Source organism: Balaenoptera physalus (assembly GCF_965194825.1).
Source record: "Balaenoptera physalus genome assembly, chromosome: 11".
NCBI classification, from domain to species: Eukaryota; Metazoa; Chordata; class Mammalia; order Artiodactyla; family Balaenopteridae; genus Balaenoptera; species Balaenoptera physalus.
In genome coordinates, this window is record NC_138896.1 from 2,061,956 (window position 1) to 2,081,125 (window position 19,170).

General features: G+C 48.7%; 1 protein-coding gene and 1 long non-coding RNA gene across 7 annotated transcripts; one reads left to right on the forward strand and one right to left on the reverse strand.

Annotated features, from left to right (window-relative positions):
• Positions 1-235: 235 nt before the first annotated feature.
• Positions 236-11,836, reverse strand: SERPINB9 (serpin family B member 9). Of its 4 annotated transcripts, none has more exons than XM_082413195.1 (7): positions 11,688-11,836; positions 9,881-10,058; positions 8,315-8,452; positions 7,843-7,960; positions 6,353-6,495; positions 4,811-4,966; positions 236-3,749 (listed from the first exon to the last, which is right to left on the reverse strand). In XM_082413195.1, exons 2-7 carry the CDS (start codon positions 10,046-10,048, stop codon positions 3,345-3,347), a joined length of 1,128 nt encoding a protein of 375 aa, XP_082269321.1. In that variant the 5' UTR covers positions 10,049-10,058; positions 11,688-11,836; the 3' UTR covers positions 236-3,344. The 4 variants fall into 4 exon arrangements, with proteins under 4 accessions (XP_082269321.1, XP_082269323.1, XP_082269324.1 ...); XM_082413197.1 differs by having other exon boundaries at positions 11,692-11,811; XM_082413198.1 differs by lacking the exon at positions 11,688-11,836 and adding an exon at positions 11,501-11,631.
• Positions 11,837-12,192: 356 nt separating this feature from the next.
• LOC309637915 lies at positions 12,193-17,965 on the forward strand. Of its 3 annotated transcripts, none has more exons than XR_014250854.1 (3): positions 12,193-14,251; positions 15,295-17,512; positions 17,840-17,965. It is a non-coding gene; the product is annotated as an uncharacterized lncRNA (long non-coding RNA). The 3 variants fall into 3 exon arrangements; XR_014250855.1 differs by having other exon boundaries at positions 17,789-17,910; XR_014250856.1 differs by having other exon boundaries at positions 17,767-17,888.
• The last annotated feature ends 1,205 nt before the right edge of the window (positions 17,966-19,170 follow it).

Here is a 19,170-nt window from a genome sequence, read left to right on the forward strand (position 1 = left end):
CCCTCCCTCCCACCCTCCCTATCCCACCCCTCTAGGTGGTCACAAAGCACCGAGCTGATCTCCCTGTGCTATGCGGCTGCTTCCCACTAGCTATCTATTTTCCATTTGGTAGTGTATATATGTCCATGCCACTCTCTCACTTTGTCACAGCTTACCCTTCCCCCTCCCCGTTCCTCAAGTCCACTCTCTATGTCTGCGTATTTATTCCTGCCCTGCCACTAGGTTCATCAGTACCTTCTTTTTTTTTAGATTCCATATATATGTGTTAGCATACGGTATTTGTTTTTCTCTTTCTGACTTACTTCATTCTGTATGACAGACACTAGGTCCATCCACCTCACTACAAATAACTCCATTTCGTTTCTTTTTATAGCTGAGTAATATTCCATTGTATATATGTGCCACATCTTCTTTATCCATTCATCCGTTCGCTTGGGGGTTCTCCCCGTCTCCTTGGGCATCAGGGTCCCCCACCAGCATCCGGCAAGCACCCTAGTTGTGGGGAGACGCGAACTCTGCGTCCTCCCGTGCCACCATCTTGACTCCTCTATACCATATCTTCTTTATCCATCCATCTATCGATGGGCACTTAGGTTGCTTCCATATCTTGGCTGTTATGAACAATGCTGCAATGAACATAGGGGTACATGTATCTTTTTGAATTAGTGTTTTTGTTTTCTTTGAGAAAATACCCAGAAGTGGAATTGTTAATCGTGTGGTAGTTCTACTTTTAATTTTTTTGAGGAACCTGATGCATTTCCCTGATGATTAGTGATGTTGAGCATCCTTTCATGTGTCTGTTGGCCGTCTGTACATCTTCTCTGGAAAAATATCTATTCAGGTTCTCTGTCCATTTTTCAGTCAGACTGTTTTTTGATGTTGAATTGTATGAGTTCTTTGTATATTTTGGATATTAACCCCTTATCAGATATACTGTTGGCAAATATAATTTTTATAGATATTTAATAATATTTTTATAATATTTTCTTTCAATTTGGCTATGGTGTTTCTTCAAAATTGAGTAATTTTTCACCTTATTAATTGTTTAGATTTTACCTTTCCTTTTTGATTATTATCAACACTTTTTTCAATTCAAAAAGAGTTACAAGTACTGGGACAACAGGGTACCCCGTATGGAAAAAAATTAAGTTGAACCCCTACCTCATATCATAGATATCGAAATGGATTAACAATCTAAATATAAGAGCTAAAACCATAAAAGTCTTAGGAAAAAACATAGCTGTAGATCTTCATGATTTTGTATAGGGCAATAGATTCTTAGCTATGACACCAAAAGTATAAGCAACAAAAGAAAAAAATAAACTGAACTTCACTGAATTAAAAACTTTTGTGGCTCAAAGGGCATTATCAAGAAAGGGAAAATATAACCTAAATAATGGGAGAGAATACCTGCAAGTCACATATCTGATAAGGGTCTAGTATCCAGAATATATAAAGAACTCTTACCTTGACAACAAAAAGACAAACAACCCGGTGAAAAAAAGAACAAACGACTTGAACAAACTTTTCTCCAAAGAAGATATATACAAATGGTCAGTAAGCACGTGAAAAGATGCTCAACATTATTAGTCGTTAGGGAAATACAAATGAAAACTACATGAGATATCACTTCCCACTCACTGGGATGGCCATAATTTTTTTTTTAAAAAAGAAAGAAAATAACAAGTATTGGCAAGGCTATGGAGAAATTGGAACCCTTATACAGTGCCAGTGGAAAGCAGCCACTGTGGAAAGAAGTTTGGTGGTTTCTCAAAAAGTTAAACATAGAATTACCATATGACCCAGCAATTTCCTCCTAGGTATTGCACCCAAAAGAATGAAAAACAAATATTCCAATAAATACATGTACATGCACATTCATAGCAGGATTACTCACAAATAGCCGAAGGGTGAAAACAAACCAAATGTCCATCAATGGATGGTTGGATAAACAAAACGTGCTCTATCCATACAATGCAATATTATTCAATCATAAAAAAGGATGAAGTGCTGACACCTGCTACAACATGGATGAACCTTGAGCACATTACGCGAGGTGAAAGAAGCCAGGCACAAAAGGAGTATATGGTATATATTATACTATTCAACTTACATGAAATTACCAGCACAGGTACATCCATGGAGATGGAAAGCAGGTTGGTGTCTGCCGGGGGTTGGGAGGAGGAGGGAATGGGGAGTAACTGCTTAGTGGGTACAGGGTTTTCCATTGGGGTGATAAAATATTTTTGGAACTAGATCACCGTGGTGGTTGCACAACATTGTTAAAGGCCAATGCACATTATATTCACATTAAAATGGTAATTTTATGTTATGTGAATTTCACCTCGATAAAAAGAATTCTTTAAAAAAACACCAATAAAATCGCTGATTTCTAATCTGTTTTTTTTTTAAGTCACAGAGCTCATCAAAGATCAAACTGCTTATCGGTGCACAATAAGTGGCACACTGATGTGTAAAACACAGTCCCAACCCCTGACGAACTTAGAGTCTAGCTGGAGAACGCAACTACCATAAGAGACATGCCCTCCCTCGGTGCAGTGAGAGTTCAAAGATGCACGTCTGGTTACGCAGAAAAGGAAACATTTCTCGGAGAAGAAGACATTGGAGATGAGCTTTAAGGGTTGAATGGAATTTTTCCCGTTAGAGTTTGAGGTGCAGAAATACAGTAACACGAAGAAAGGTGTGGTCCCTACAAGGGGTTACATGGTAAGTCTAAGGGCATCACCGAGTCCAGCCTGGTTGTCCTCAAAGCTGCCTAATTCCGGCATGGGCACTAGCAGGCAGGTGCCAGAGGACTGTGACTCCACCCCTTTGCGGCCCCAGCACCTGATGCGGTATTTGGAACATTCGTGGTGACCAATGAACGTTAAAGAAAGAGAAAATGAAAATGAGCATTAAAGAAACTTCCTAAAAAGCACAAGCACCAGGAAATCTATAAAATGGTAGCGATAGGGAGTAGCATCTATTACTACTGAAATGGTCTAAGGCAAGTATGTGACCAGAGTTGAGAACACAGCATAACTCGAGAGGATGGTACATGGAATGAGTGGGAAGTAAGTCTGGGGCCACAGAGGAGCACTTTGCCTGCCGTCCTGTGGGGTTTGGGCTGCATCTCAAATACAGCAGGGAATCGTTAAGGTCTCCTGTCCCGCGATCCTGGTTAAGTAGCACAAACAAGTGGTCAGCAGGGGAAGAAGCGAGGGATTGTGCTGGCGGATCATTCAGCCCGGTGGGAACCTGCCCAGGCCCATCCTCCGGGCGCTGTGGAGTGGGATTTGGGGACACAGAGAGGGAAAAGCTCCCACGCACGGTGAGTGCATCCCCTATGGGGAGGAAAGCCTGCCGCAGAAGAGAAAGCTGCTGGCTTTGTTGTGCCTGATGAAGAAAAGAAAGGGGCGGTCGGCACAGAACCTGGGTCCAGACTCCAGGCAACACTCCACCACTGTCACGGCCAAAGCGGCCGCGGCCTCCGTGCCTTCCTCGTTCACCTCCACCAAACTCTTGTGCGCAAACCTGGACAGACACAGGTCGCTGTCGGCTGACATGGCCGAGAAGTCAGCCCTGCCCTGCTGGAAGGCGTCAACCACCCCCAGACCCTGCAGCACAGACCCCAGGTCATAAGCCTCTTCCAGTTTAAATCTCGGGAGGAAAACTTCCACTTCTGTGCTTTTCATGCAGTCTGGGTGGGTCCAGGCGAGGAATTTCTCAAAAGTGAGATGTTTTTCCACCTGAAAGACCAGAATTGCACTTTGTGATTCCTACTTCAGCACATGTCAGGCATCCCCGACCCTTTCTCCTCTCGCAGAAGGACCAGCGCCCCCGTCACCTGCCGGGACAGGTGTGAGATCTCGTACTGGCACTAGTTCACACTCGGCTTCCTTCCAAGCCGGGGGCTGGCGGGGAGGTGCCCAGGCAGCCCAGAGCCACCGGACCCCGGCTGCTCTCTCCTCAGCCACAGCTTGCAGGAGACAGACTTTATCCTGACAATTCTCAAGGCCCAGCTGACGCTGCTTTTTTTGCTTTGAACTTTGATTATTTTTGAAGGCAACAAGACATTGCTGCTTAGAGAAGAGATGGGAAAGAAAGGGCTCTCGGTGTAGCCCGCCCCGAAGGGAGATCGGCCCCGAGGTGGGGCCCGTGTGCTTTCTGGAGAAGAGACCTCACAGGGAGAGGCCCACGGCTGCAGCTCGGCCCACAGGACATGGGGACGCTGCCTGCCACCCAGCGCCCGGCTAGAATCTACTGGGCGGCGGTCAGCTCTCAGCCTAGGGATCCACGCCAGAAGAAGCGAGGCGGCTGGGGAGAACCATCTTGGGAGTTTCTGGCTCTGCCCCTTGAGTGAGGCTCCTGCCTCGTCCCCTGCCCCCGTGTTAGGTCATTCCCTGTCTCAGGTTCTGAACAGAGACATGAAAATATAATGCTCATATCAATGATTATGATAATAACAGTGGATCCCATTTACACAGGGCTTATTATGGACCCGACGGTGTGCTATGCTTGTTACCTGAACTACCCCCATTTTACCCTCGTAATTAGGCTGTCAGGCAGATGTTAGCCTTGTCCGCATGTGAGAAGACAAAGGCCGGGATGAGTGATGTGACAAGGTCACGTGGCGATAACGGGAGAAGTAGGTCTTGAATAACCGTTGCATCCAGAGCCCAAGAGCCTGAACACTGCCTGCTCCTGGCTGCCCGCATCCCAGCCTGAGAGGTGCACCCCAAAGGTGGAGGAGGGGCTTGGCTTCTAGCCTAGAAGCAAGGACACGAGGGTGTCGCAGGGTTCAGCTCACCGAGCTCAGAGCCACGTGGTCGTCAGGAAGCAGGATGACCATGCTCAGCTCCTCCCCCGCGTAGGGCAGCTCGAGCACCTGGGCCTGCACCTCCTCGATGTGCGCGAGTCTAAACGTGCCTTCCTGAAACATCATTTGCACCGGCCTTTGCTCCTTCTGACGGGAGGAAACACATGAGCCCGGAATTAAAAGCAGATTCTTGAACGAGGCAACAAGACTCCAGAGTGTTCGCAGCACCCGGGATGGAAACAGGATTTGTGCCCTAGTGAATATTTGCAGACTGCCCACCAGCATCTTCCTGTTCCCATCACAAGGCATCTGCCGTCAGCAGACAGGTGCTAGCCTGGGAAAGGAGATGCTTCCTTCAGCAAAATAAATGTGACGCTCTGCATTTTCCAGAAAAGGAAGTCAGATTTGCCACAGTTAAGATATGCCCAGCAAATATACCTAACCAAACGGTATAATCAAATGAAGTTAAATAGAAAATTATTCCTATTGAATTAGCAAAAGGTTTTATGATAAAGTGGGATGAAACCTATAGTTTCACAGCAACGTGGTCCAGAATGTAGACGGATGCACAGGCTTAGCAAGCAGCGTGGCAGCAAGTGGGAAGCGCCACATGGGTCTTCACGCACTTAAATCCGATTGTCTCAATTCTGATACGCTAATTTGAGGAAATAACTTTTTTTAAACACAGAAATGCTATATGCATGCAGAAGTTAACTGAAATACTACACTGATTAAATTCATTTTAAAAAGTTGACACAGGTCACCTATTATAAAAATTAAGATAGTTTCTAAAATCCATGCCCGAAAAGTTGTTCTCCCCCTTCCCCCTTTGCAATTAGAAGGCTGATTATTTAAAGTACACCTTATTCTAAGAAAAGGGTTTTACTCCTATAAATTTCCTAATTGCATTAAAATCGTATTTTGTTTTAGGGGCTGAGGGGTTTGGCAAACTATTTTAATGCCTGCCTAAATCGAAGTTACACCTCAATGTCAAGACTAAGGTTTTTGTCAGTTTTAATATTAGAAAGCTATAAATACTGAAATTATAATGAGAAATTAATTAGCAGCAAATCAAGTCTATATTTATTCGCATTTTTTAAATACCTGATTAAAGAAATATGTTTTCACGTTCTCTCCCTCTGTCCCCTCCCCCCGTCACACACATATAACACACACTTCCTTAACACCTGTGGGCTGTTTAAAAAAATTTTTTTTTTTTTTTTGCTTTCTATCTGAGCAATTTGGGCTTAAAAGAAAACCTTGAGTTTCCAGAAATGAATGTATGATGGACACATTCATACAGCAATGACTGGATAAGAAATTATCAAGGCAGTAGGAGCAGTAATAAAATGCAAAAAAGTACCGGCAGAAAGTGTTTTTTATACCTTCAGTTCTTATCTACTGAGTTTAAAATTTCATTCAGAAATGTTAAGTTTCAAATTATTTTTAACCAATCATTTATATTTTTACAAAGTTAATTTTTCCATTCAATTTCTTCATCAAATTCTCAGGATGTTCAAAAGCTTCCCCCACCCTGTTTACTCTAAAAGGCATCTCCCTTGTGTACGCTTCGTTGAATTGCTCATTCCACCTTCCTTTGAAGTAGACTGTGTTGATGAGAACCAGCCTGGTCTGCGCATCAATTGAGTTACCCGGCAACAACTCTGGAATTTTACCTTCAGGGAAAAGTAGAGAATACAAAGCATGATGAATCAACCATGGTAAGGCTTATTGGAACATCCTTGATGATTAGTCTAGAACCAAACATTCTTTTTTCAAATTTGCTGAGTTTGGATTGGTATATACAGAAATCACACACGCGGGTGGTATTTATTATCACTGGTACTTCGGGATATCTGCAAAGTCAGTGACGTGAACCACTTCCCCGTCACTCAAGGAAAACTCTGCTCCAGGTGGGAGAACAAGACAAACAGAAAATAAGGGATGGGCTGGAGAGGCTACGGTCACCTCATGTGGTCAAATGCCCCAAAGCTACGTCCAGGGCAAACATTCCACGACTGCCCATGGACACGGCACATGTAGCCACAACGAATGGCTCAAAGGGGAAATCACCAGCAATGGACAGCGTGAGTGCACTGATGAACTTCTGGAAGCCTCCAGAAAACATTTCACTATTTGATCCTCCAGACATTCTCAGAAAAGGTCAGGTGGTAAGTGAAAGGTACTCCCTTATTCCCCTGGAGCTCAAGTCATACCTTTTCAGTGAACTAAGAGCATCCTTGCTAATTCACTGCCGCCAGAGGAACAGGGGAGATGACTGTTAAGTCTTCAAGGAAAGAAAACCTCTTGTTCTTTACTTGTTAATAAACGGCTCTCGCTTATTAAAGGAAATAGCATCGTTCCTAGTGGTACTAAGCGTAGTTGGTGCAGAGGGGCCTGTGTGGGTCCAGCATCACAGAGGGATCATGGGGGCCAAGACCAGAACATGCCACCCTCTGAAACAGAAACGAATAAGGCCCCACTCCCCCCAAAACAGTGATTTAAGTCTGCAGAATCCATCAGCCCCAAGACAGGGTTTGCAGCTGGCCTACAAGTCTAGGTTTTTCACATCTAAGGATGGTAGTGCAGGCAAAAGACATGAAAGAAGCAGGAGGATAAGTAAGCGTAATGTGATGGAGGTCCACGTGGACTCGAGACGGAGGAGCCCAAGTGTAGGATCAGACCGTCAGTTTCCTTCCTACAGAGATGCTGGATTCACCCAACACGTGAACATTACCGGCCAAGTGAAAGCATGTTTTGCTGTGAGTTATTAAACTGGAAACCTGGCCTATGACTTTCTTTTCATATCAGTCACTCTGGTCCTGGGTGAATGGACAAAATAAAGTCTCTGTTGTTGAAAATCCCAGCATCTGATCAGAACCTCTGGGAGTCCATGAAGGTCCAGATATGCCATGAGGCCCAGCCAACCCAGCGCTGACCATGAAAGACTAGTGACATCAGAGGAGCAGGGAGCGGGGGAGGAGGAGGAGAGGGCGGGAGGGGGGATAACGTGTAATTCTGACCTTCAGTCTTTTTTGAGACCCAAGCGTTTATCTGTTTCCTGGACGGCTCTGCAGCTTTGGCAAAGGAGAGCTGCTCCAGCTCAGTGTGGTAGAACCAAAGACAGGCTTCCTTAAAGATCTTTGGAGGAAAGTGGTCAGTGAGGCTGTATTCCTAAATATAATGTCAGCAAGGTTCCAAAAACTCTGAACACTACATACTTTATATTAAAAAGACCAGACATCCCTTAAAAGTGATCATCCTAGTCTGCTAGATATTAAAAGATCAGTGTTTATAAATAGGTAAGTACTAAGCCATGAATAACCAGAAATGGATAAATGCATTTTAGAAGTAGTCAAATTTTAAATAATTCAAGGCATAGTTAGAGAATTATAAGTTTTTAAAATAATGTTCATAAGTTTCGGTTCTCTTAAGTCTTGCTCTCAGACTCTACATTTTGATTACAACTTTTATTGTTCTGTTGATTCAACTTACAGACAGAAATTCACAGGTCTTCTCTCCAAAGAGCCTGTTGGCCGTTCTGAGCAAGTACTGAGTGCCAGGCTTGTTCAGCTCGGTGAGAAGTGCCTGGAAATCCTCGTGAATGTCTTTCTCTGTGTTTAAAGAAAGCACCTGTTAAGAAAAATAATTTAAAAATTATCAACATTGCTCTTCAGTCTCAACAAAAATTGTGAGCAAAATTTTTTCCCAAATACTTCACAAAATGTTCCTTTAAAAGGACATTATTTTTATTTTACATGCAGATTTAATACATACCAGAGAAGCAACACCATGTGGCGGTAGGGGGAAGATACAGAGAGAAAGGCGGGGGGGAGAGAGAAAACAGAACACATGTGGGTAAAAGAGGTGGCTTTTCTGCCTCAGTAGATCTCTCTTGTTTGAAGATGAATCACAGGAAAGAATGAAAAGGACAAGATGGTTCAGAAAAGGAACTATTTTAAAATCTTGCATCCCAAGGAAAGTTTAAGTGTACCCTAAATGGAGGCAAACTTACCTCTAAAATTTACCCCCCATAAAAAGGATGCAGTTAAAAGCATTAAAAATCACAGTGGGAAAGACAGCGCTTTCAGAGTCTGCCAGCTTACACAGAGTCCAAAGCTCGCTCTTCGAAAGCAATTCCCTTGATGTGACAAGCAGCAACATGGATTTCGCACACTGAGTGCCTGTTATTTTCCCGTTGAGCACGGGAGGGTGAGGACCGCTCCATGTCACACCTCGTAAAGTAACCAGACAACCTGGGGGCTCCCACATGAAGCTCCTATAAGGGTTCATCGGCTGGCCTAAAACATAGGAAAGCTCAAGAATAAAGAATACCCCTCTACACCGAAACCTTCACCCCCTCATACGTGATCTGGGAAATGATTACCATACTGAAACAGAAAGGCGCCCCGACGGTGAAGGGGCTTGCGTGCAGGGTGGGAGCTCTGCCATGACGCCAGCCTTCTGGTTTCCTCTTGGGCACGTGTCTCTTGCCTGCTCTATAAAATCCCCTGGGGACAGGGACAGACTCATTTTGATGTTGCTGAATATTTGTTAAACTAAGCTAACTAGCACCTATGCAGTCTGTACACGTAATAAGCACATGCCTTTTCACCCTCTTTGCATACTTCTGCTTATCCCCTAACTCAGCTGGAAGGCATGTTGGTATACCACTGACTTGAAACAGATATTAACCTACCCTTCTTACCAGTGAATCATTATAGTTACAAAGTCTTTTATTCTAAAAATGAGATAGATCTTAGCTGTTGAGATTTCAAACAATTTCGGTATCATATCCTAAACAAAGATAAAGTGCTAGGACAAAATTTTGATAGCCATATTCAGGTTATCAACTGGAAAAACTTTTCCCCCAAAAGATCTCAGTGAAGGAGACCTCAGCCCTGCCCTTTGCTTCTGGTTCCCCAGGCACCCCAGCTCCCGAGACAGCACGCGTGTGCACCAGGCGTCCATCCCATCTTCCTTCGGGCAGTTCTACAGAAGGAGGTCTGAAGTGGGGTGACAGAACATAACGATGGAAAAGAGTCCCTTCTCCAGGCTCACCTGGGCCAACTGGGCAGCAGTGTCTCCTTTTGCCCCCAGGAAGACCATGGCCAGGGCAGAGGAGATGCTCACGGGAGAATAAAACACGTTGCGTGAAGGGTCATCTTGACACAGTATCTTTAAAAGGCGGAGGGCAAAGGCGCCATTTGCTTCAGAAAGAGCGTCCATGATGCTGGGTCTGGAGCCAGAGAGCGAAGAGAAAGGAGGCCACCTCAATAAACCCTGAATGCTGTTGACCTGACACATGGCGATTTTAGAATTGTACTTTTTTTTTTCATCTTAAAGCTCAAAAATATTTTATGGAGGGAGATCCGTTTCCTGTTGCTCTCCATCCAAAAAATAAGTCCAATGTTAAGGTAATTAGCTAAGTGTGGTACTGGCAGCAGGTCAAGCCAGCTTGAGAGCCTTGGGAAAATCAACAGAAATCACTCACAGGTGCACTAGCGCGCGCACATGCGCACACACACGCACACACACACGCACACGCACACACACACGGCTCCTGGGAGCAGTGAAGTCCAATCCTTCCCCATCTGAAAAGGAGGACAGGGTCAGGGAGCAGGAAGGGGAGGAAACCCCGGATGAAAAACGTGTAGGTGCTCTGCCTGGTCCCCATAACACCACGTCTATTCTTGCATATATTTAGGAAGACCCCTCGTGAGATTTTCAGTTGTGACTCAGGCCATGGTCTCCCCATTTGCCAGCTGATACCTGAAAAATGTATGAGATGCTGAATTGTATCCAGACAGGCTGGAAACGGGTGTAAAATGGGCTGTGAGGCAAAGAACTTTCACCTACAGTGGCTGCTCAGTCTGGGGACGGCCCTCGGCTCCCTATGGCCAACCATTATCCCGTAACCCATAACCCAGCTCAGGGTGCCGGCCCTTCCTGTTCTCCAGACCTCAGGTGACTCTTGTACACTGGAAATGGGGCCGAGACAATGTGCATTGTTTTGTTCTGTTTTTTGTTTTTGGCTCAGAAACACGGATTTGGAAGCTTCCCTCATTCCTCCCACCAAAAGCCTCCAGAGTAGACCGAGCATGACAGGGGAAACCAGTGCCTGGGGGACACCGGAGTGGAAAGGCAAGGAGGAAGGGGGGGTCCAGGAGAGGACAGTCGGGGTGACGGGGTACAGCCAGCGAGAACGGGGAGGCTGTGTCTGTGAAGCAGGGAGGTCGGCGGTGTTCGCGCTGGTGGGCAGGTCGTCTGAAACTGGGGGCACATCTGAAACTGAACGAGGCACGGCCATCGTCCCCCAGCCCACATTTCTCCGGCCCATCTTGGAAATGAGATCCTCTCTCACCCAACCGCTGGCCTCAGGCCCCCTTCATCCCTCACACGCGTCACCAAGCCTTGCCCGCTGCCTCCGCGCCGCCGGTTGAGAGCCTCAGGACAGAACGGGTCCCCACTCTCCCCACATACACTCTGCGCAGAGGAAGGCGGCGTCCTGGCCCTCCACGCAGCTCGTAACCCGCCCACGGCCCTTGGGATCAGCTCAAGGCGCACTTGCCCTAAACGACCCGGCCTCCTGCCCCGGCCTCCGGAACCCCTGCAGCCCCTCCAAGCCACGTGTGAGCCTCCGAAAGCACTGTTTGCCCGACTCCGGTTAACGGCGCTCACCCTTCCCTCTCCACGCAAGCATCACGGCCTCGGGCGGCGTCTGAGTCCCCACCCTGCGCGGCTCTCCCCGACCCTGCGCCCCGGACGCGCGCCCCGGCCCGAGCCGCACAGCCATCGCTCCGGTAAACAGGCCGCCCCGCCCGCCCCGCGCTCTGCGGGAGCGGCCCCCACGCGCGCGCCGGTCCACCTGCCTCCTCTGCTCCGCGGGACCCCGACCGCCCGAGGCGCAGACCGGCCACTGCAGCGCCCCGTGCCGCCCACCTCCCAGGGCTTCCCGGCGCCGCGGGCGGGGCGCGGCCTGGGGGAACGGGTGGGCGGGGCCGGACCCTCAACCCCGCCCCGCCCCGCCCAGCCCAGCCCCCCCCAGCCCCGCGCCGCCAGGGCGCACTGTCCTGCCGGGACCCGGACCGCGGGCAAGGGGGCGGGGACGGCGGCGGAGACCCGCGAGGTTTTGGAAGGGAAAGTGCGGCCGCCAGGCTGGCTCTGGGTCCAGTGAGAAGGGACACCGGGGGCGCGTGCAGAGAGGCGAAGAGGACCCGGACCCCTGGGTTCTTCCACTTCCAGGAAGCGGACACAGGTGCAGAGGCGCGCTCCTGCTGTAGGTGCGGAGGGCCTGGGGCTCTTTCCAGCGGGGCCTGCCCTACGTGATGGAAGATGCAGCCAGGACGGAGGACTCCTCCAGGGCCCGCCGCTCATCAGCGGACCCGAGCCCACTTGCAGAGACCAGCGCCCCTGGGGTCCGAGCCCTTGCCCACCGCCGGGCTTGGGCTGTGGTGCCGACGTGTAAGCCGAGCGGCAGAACAGATACGGAGTCAGAGGGGCTCGGCCGGGGCCTCCGAGGGGGGCAGGCTTCCAGCGGGTCTCAGTGGGTCAGGGTCATCAGGGCCCACACTCCTCCCATGCCTCCTGTGTCAGCTTCACCCCAGGCCGGCGGCCAGAGGCCCCAGCCACCGGAAGCATGTTGACAGGATGATATCTTTCTTTCTTTTTTTTTTTTTCCTGTTAAAAGTGAAATTTATTACAATACAGTAAGTACAAGTGTTATTTAAAAAGCTGGTTAAAATTATAAAGTGTCTATATAATTTTTCTAATATAAATATTGGAAATAACAACTTGAACAGTTCTATACATACGTAGTACACTGAAAACATAAAATCATGCACAAGGCTAAAATATCACTTTGCATATTATCCTTTTAGGTATCACTCCTGTCTTCTCCTGATTCCAGCATCATTCCAGAATATGAAGGGGTTACAAACTTAAAGGTTTCAGTGTTTTGAATGTATGTCAGTTATCACACATTAACAATGCTTTAAAATCATTGCTTATATTCTAATCACGTGGTTGTAGTTCCCATCTTTCCCTTTCTCCATAGGTCTTGGACAAAAAGTTGAGCTAGAAAACCTGTGATTACAGAACCCGGCATGACATGAATTCTCAATGATTCATTTAAAAGTGGCGTAAAGTGTCATATATATATATTTTTTAAAAGTCCTACAGGACATGAAAGACAATAAGTACATCACATGTAAATAAGATTAAGCAGCTCACCCTCTGCTTGCTTACTTGGCTCCATGTCTCTACAGAAAGAAGAAGCCGAGCCATGAAGAAGATGGGGCCAATCAGAACTGCTGGGAGTGTGTGTGTTTTGGGGGGGCTGGTGAGCAGCATAGGAAAGGAACTGGAGAGAAATGTCAGATTATGAAGGGAAATTAAACAGCATTACTTATCCATTCTTCCGCATCCTGCTAAAGCAGGGGCCCGTTCCAGCCCAGCCCCCCTCCCCTGCCTCCCAGTGGGGGACCTGTCCCCCCAGCACTGTGAAGGCAGCCACTGCCTTTCAGACAATGTGAAGCCATAGCTGTTCCCTACTGAGAACACTTCACAAATTTGAGGAACAGCCCATAACGTATAGGTTTGGACATTTCACAAATTCCAAGGACAGTCTGACGCAGGCCTCAACACGAGGGGCAGGGGAAACAGTTTTTACAAGCAGTTAACGCCCGGAGAGGCTCAGGGGTTCAGCCGAGGGGAAGACAATGCTTCTTGCTTCATGACAGCGCTTCCCAGACTCTCACGTGCCTGTGATTCACTTGGCGTCTCATCAAAGTGTATTAGGTTGAGGGTGAGGCCCAGACTCTGCATTTGTAATAAGCTCCTGTGGACCACTGAGGCGCTCCAAGGACACCCACAAACGGCGGGCACAGCCTGGGAGGGGAGCCGTCCCGGGGCACGCGGGGAGGGCAGGACCACTCAGGGGTGCCCCAAATGCTGCAAGACAAACAACCTTCTCAGCCACACCCGTCACACCTCTGACGCCTCGGCTACTCCCAGCTGCTGCGGGATGCTCAGCCCAAACTTTCAAAAACCACTGAGTACACACTTGTTTTGCCATTTCAGTCGCTGCACTCACTGCATCATTGATGTAAATTAAGGCAAGGTCGGCAGAGGGGAAGGTGTGTGGATAGCAAGCGTACCTCTTTCTGGAGAAGAGAACCTGCCGCAGAAGGAAATGCTGCTGGTTTTGCGGCGCCTGATGGAGAGAAGGAAGCTGAGCACCGGTGCTGAGCACTGCCTTCCTCGCTGGCCTCCGCCGAGTGCTGTGTGCAACCTGGGGCCATGCTTCGTAGTGAACATTCCGGGAAAGTCGGCCTTGGCCTTCTCAAACACACCAGTCATTCTTGAACTGCAAAGACTCCAAGGCATAACTCTCCTCCAGCTTTAACCTGGGAAGGAAAGCTTGAACGTTAGGTAAGCCTACACACACACCTGTCACCCATGCCCCACTCCTCATCCCCACGCCCCAGAGCGCTTAGGCACTGAGTTCTGGTTCAAGACAATCCACAGACTTCTTTTTCTTTGTATAAATACACCAAGACTCTTCCCAAATTCTGGGGGTTTCCCTGCCCTATGGACACAAGAGTAAAACAGCTAGAAAACACCCGCTCCTTTAAAATGTTTTTTAATTTCAAAAGTTCTCATAGCCAATTGCTGTATTTATATTCGTGTCATACACATTACTGTGAGTCAGAGGATGGTCTGATAGAGGACAGACGAAGGTCACAGCTCAGGACTCTGACTGAGGAAGAGAAGGGCGTCGGGGATCCCCGGAACGGGAAGGACGGGGTGCAGCTTCTGGCATCCCTGTTTGCCCACCCACACCAACTAACCGCCTGCCCGCGAGTTAGCGCCCTGCCGTCTGGGAGCCCTGCCTTGTTCTGTGCCTCCGCGAGGAAGGAAGAAAGGAGAGAGGGGGCTTCTACTTGCATTTCGAGGCTCCTTGCCTGCCACTGCGCTCTCCCCAGTTCCCTCCTTGAGACACCCCCTCCCCTGCCCCCCAGACCTCCCAGGCCACTCCCAGAGGACCTTCCTTCTGGGCCTCTCCTGCCACCTGGAGTCCAGGTGAGCGCTTCTCCCAGTGACAACTGCTTGGTCACTAGCTCTAAACCCCACCCTCTGCTAAGCAGCCATGGCAGATCTCATCCGTGCTCGCATAAGGCAAGTGCCTCTGGTCCCAGGAGGAGAGGCAGGGGAATCGGCAGGCCCGCTGCAGTGTCCTGTGCAGTGACGAGCTGGACCTGGCTCCTGCAAGCCAGCTGCTAAACATGTGGCGACCTCAAGTCAGCCGCGGTGAGCTCATTTACGCCCGAACCAGCAAACACGGCTCGGGCATCCTCCCCGGCCCACACTCCCACCTGCTCTGGCTTTGCTGAGCCAGTTTGCCCTGGAGCCTGCAGCCCCTCCTGCAAGCTTCCTCTCTCCTTCTCAGCTCTCTGCCTTTTCTCTCCTCACAGATGCGGGCAGCCTCTGTGCACCAAGACCCGGGGAACCTTCCCTCCCATCCAGATAATATCCCCAGCGATAGAAGATGGATTTAACCAAGGACAAAAAAGCAGAGCTCTCAATACGAAAACGCTTTTCGTTTTTTCTCCCTCTCCTCCCAATAAAAGATACACAGGGGACGTGAAGTCCTTTCAGCGATAGATTAACAATGGAGAGATTTTGAAATGCTGTTTATTTTTCCAGTCAAAATCTTCCCCGTCTTATTATTTTAAGAAAGTACGATTGTATCTGAAAAGTATTTCCCTATCCGGTTGAATGTTAAGGATCCTGCCAGATAAGGGAAAAACAAGGCCCCCCAAAGGAAGCATTTTTCGGGGATTTTCCAGCACTGTCGAGAAGGGAAGAGGTTTGTGTTTTTCAAAGTACCTGTTTCATGATCTGACAGGCCCAAGAGAAATAACAGAATTGTGTTGCTGGCCCGAAAATCTGGCAAGCACACACAAACAGGCCTCGGTAACTGGGTCACAGCACCAGCCCCTGGGAGACCACAGCCAAAGTCAGTCCCTCTTTCCCTTGTAATGTCCAGTGAGGCCGATATGCCACACTGGCAGCCTTTCCTGTGTCATTTACAGGTACTGTTAGCAAATCACAGCTCCGCGGGCACTCAGACAGGATTTCTCAGCAGCCTACGAAGCGCACACACTGAGTCTGGCCCCATTCTGCAAAGGTTTCCGTAACGCTGAAGACCTTTTTTCCCCTCTTAACACGTTTCTTCCATGAGTGCTTCCCCAAGTCGTGCTGCGTCGTCGTGTCATAATGAAGACTCGTTAACTCAATTAGCAGAGGGGTCTCGGCCCCTCCCATGTGCCCGGCCGCTGGCTGGGTGCTGGGCACCCAGCTGAGGACGTGACCTGTGACCTGAGGTGGCTCACGGTCTGATGAGAGACATACTCAGAGGTACTTTCTAGATGTTATGAGAAAACAGATGGTGGCCGCCACACCCAAATACCCCAAGAAAATCCCCGTCAGACACTTAACTCCAGAGGGACTTTCTGGAGAAGCTTCTGTCTTCCGTGCTGGACGACCAGCCTGAGGAAAGCCTAACTCTCCTTGACCCGTTTTTGTGTCCATAACGTCAACCACAGTGTCTGAAACGTATTTGTTAAATGACTGAGAGGACTCGGGGGGATGTGATTATCAAAAAATGCTATAGCTCTTCAGCCGGAAAGAGAGTTCTTCCCGGTAACTTAAGAGAACAGGGAGTAAGGAAGGTCCTCTGCGAATGGCCTGGAGGTTTCGGGGGGATGCCTGTCAGGGAGGGGCTTGGGGAGAGCACAGTGGCAGGGAAGGAGCCTCGACATGTAAGTTGGGCCAAATCAGGAAGGGTACCCAATACACTGAAACCGAGAGGTAAGTGCCCCGCGATTCCTTGGTTTCCGATGTAAAGTGCGTGACGGTCGGCTCCCCTCCTCTGCGCATCTCCTGCTTTCAAACAGTTTAGCTTCCGTAGAAGAAAGAGGAGGTGGAGGGGAGGAGGGGCCATGTGACCAAGAAGGTGGCGGGTGGTTCCCTGTGTCCCAATATTCCCCAACATTGAAAGATCAGGCTGATGTTCGAAAATGAACGCCAATTAACCAGGAGATTCCGGGAATCACCAGTGCTTGTCTGGGAAGACGCAGCCAACCAAAGGACCCAGCCTCATCCCCAGTGAGATCAAGCCCAGAGCGGGTGACCTCCACGGGATGGCACCAAGAGCCGTGATGAAGGATGTATTTGAGTCCCACAGAAGAATGCTTGGCAGTGCCGACCAGTCAGAGGGCCGGGAACCCTCCATTGGCCCGCTAATCTCACAACACCAACACCCTGTGTATTCCACGGCAAAAATGTTGTGACTTCAAGTATTGCCTTATGGAGGGGTTTTTCTGGACTAAGGAATTTCATAGAAGCTATGCAGATTTAAAGCTTCAGTTTCACGAAGAGATTTTTATTTAGAAAAGTCTTTCTAAATTCTGTCAGAGTGTGGATTTATGAGACACAGGAGAGGGCCAGGCTGGACTTGGAGAGACCAATTAAGAAGCAGCTAACCCAAAAAAAAAAAAAAAAAAAAAAGAAGCAGCTAAAATGATAGTGGAGAAGATACAGTGAGACTCTGAATCCGGGTAATAGCGGTGCAGCTCAGAAGGGGGCACATTTAAGACATCTTGGCGGGGAACCTGCCCAACAACTGAGGTAAGATTGGGGGGGACCCAGGGTGGTCCTTCTACAGCACAGTGGGTGACAGGGAGTCAAGGGGGAGATGCAGGTTTGGGTGCAGGAGGATGGACATATTGGGATTGACACCAGGGAGACAGAAACAATAAAAAAAAAAGAGGAAGACATAGTTCAGAAACAATATTAAAATTCAAAATTGTAGTTGCAGATGTGTATCTCTAAGCACGTGTTTAAGGCAGTAGAGTATTACTTCATTCTCTTCTCTTCTGTAGTTTCTTCTGTTTTCCTTTTCAGGAATGTGTGAACACTACTTCCTGACAGCAACTCCATGTATTTGCTTCACAGAGCCAGTCAGCAGTTCTAAGAAAGCACTGCGTGTTGCGTTTGTTAACTTCATTGAGAAATGATGGGGACCTTGGTGACCGTCTCCACCTTTGTTAACAGAAAATACCACCACCGGCTTTGAGCATCGCCCACTAATCCCTCAAAGAGCAACCTCCAAACAGATGTCTGTACTGAAGATTTGGTGGGTTCCTACATGAAAAGGCGGTTGATTTAATTGTCCAGCTCAGCGTTTCTCAACAGCAGCACTATTGACATTTGGGGCCAGATGACCCTTCCTTGAAGGGGCCGCCCGGTGCACTGTAGGACAGAGGCAGGAGAGGGATGGGCCCCAAGCTAGGCATTTACAACTGGCCTCCTGTTTACATTTCATGGGGCAGGAAAAAGTGGGCTTCAGGCCGGACACTTACAACTAGCCTTCTGTTTGCATTTCCTGAGACGGGAGACAGATGGGCTCCAGCTTAGACATTTACAATCAGCCTCCTGTTTGCTCTCCGAAATGGAAGTAACAACAGAAACAGGGTAAATAGCCAGGCTTCGTCTCCTGTGGACGCCTTAAGATAACAATCATGGCAGGAGCAGAGAGGGGCTAACCTTGTTTGAGTAATAGATCAACAGGTCACATAATTCCCATCCTTGGGGCAAGGGAGACGCTGCACATGCACAGAAAGGCTTCTTGGGGTCAAGAAGGAGGGGGCACCACCCCAGAATAGGTGATGCTAAGGCCGTCCCATAGGCCTCTGGGCTGAAATCCCATCTTGGAAAAAAAGTTGGGCACGCATGCTGGGGAGGGTCCTAGGGCAGGGCAGGTGTGGAAAAATAAACCAGGTAATTGGCCAAAGGTGAACAGAGACCCGGAAGAGCTGCCCGATATGAATGACTTCACCGCCTCCTGACTGGGCTGCTCCTCACTAGGGGGGACACCCACACCCTTGCTCCCCGGGTGTGCATCTCTGCCCTGCTTCTGTCTTAACTAAACAAACCGTTTCTCTGTGTGCTCTCCCACCTGTTGTTGTGCTATGTCTCTAATAATAAACTCTGTACCTGTTTTTGCAGTTTTTGCCTCCGTGAGAAATGCCTTTTTCACTGGGGGCAAGAGCCAGGGGGTCTGGTGGCTAGGATTCCTGGTTTTCATCCAGGCTACCCAGGTTCAATTCCTGGGCAGGGAATCAAGATCTCGCTTCACGCCACCACTCACTGCTGCCTCTGCGAGACCAGGCCGTTCAGCATCCGCCCACTAGATGCCAGTTGCACTTCCCTGAATTATGACAACCAAAAATGCCTCCAGGGGCTTCCCTGGTGGCGCAGTGGTTGAGAATCTGCCTGCCAATGCA

Coding starts and splice junctions, on each gene's coding strand:
- SERPINB9 (XM_082413195.1), bottom strand. CDS start 10,048: ATGGACGCTCTTTCTGAAGCAAATGGCGCCTTTGCCCTCCGCCTTTTA. Junction 6,496..7,842: donor GGTCTCAAAAAAGACTGAAG/GTCAGAATTACA, acceptor TTTTCCCTGAAG/GTAAAATTCCAGAGTTGTTG. Junction 4,967..6,352: donor TGCCTTTTAGAGTAAACAGG/GTGGGGGAAGCT, acceptor TCCTCCCGTCAG/AAGGAGCAAAGGCCGGTGCA.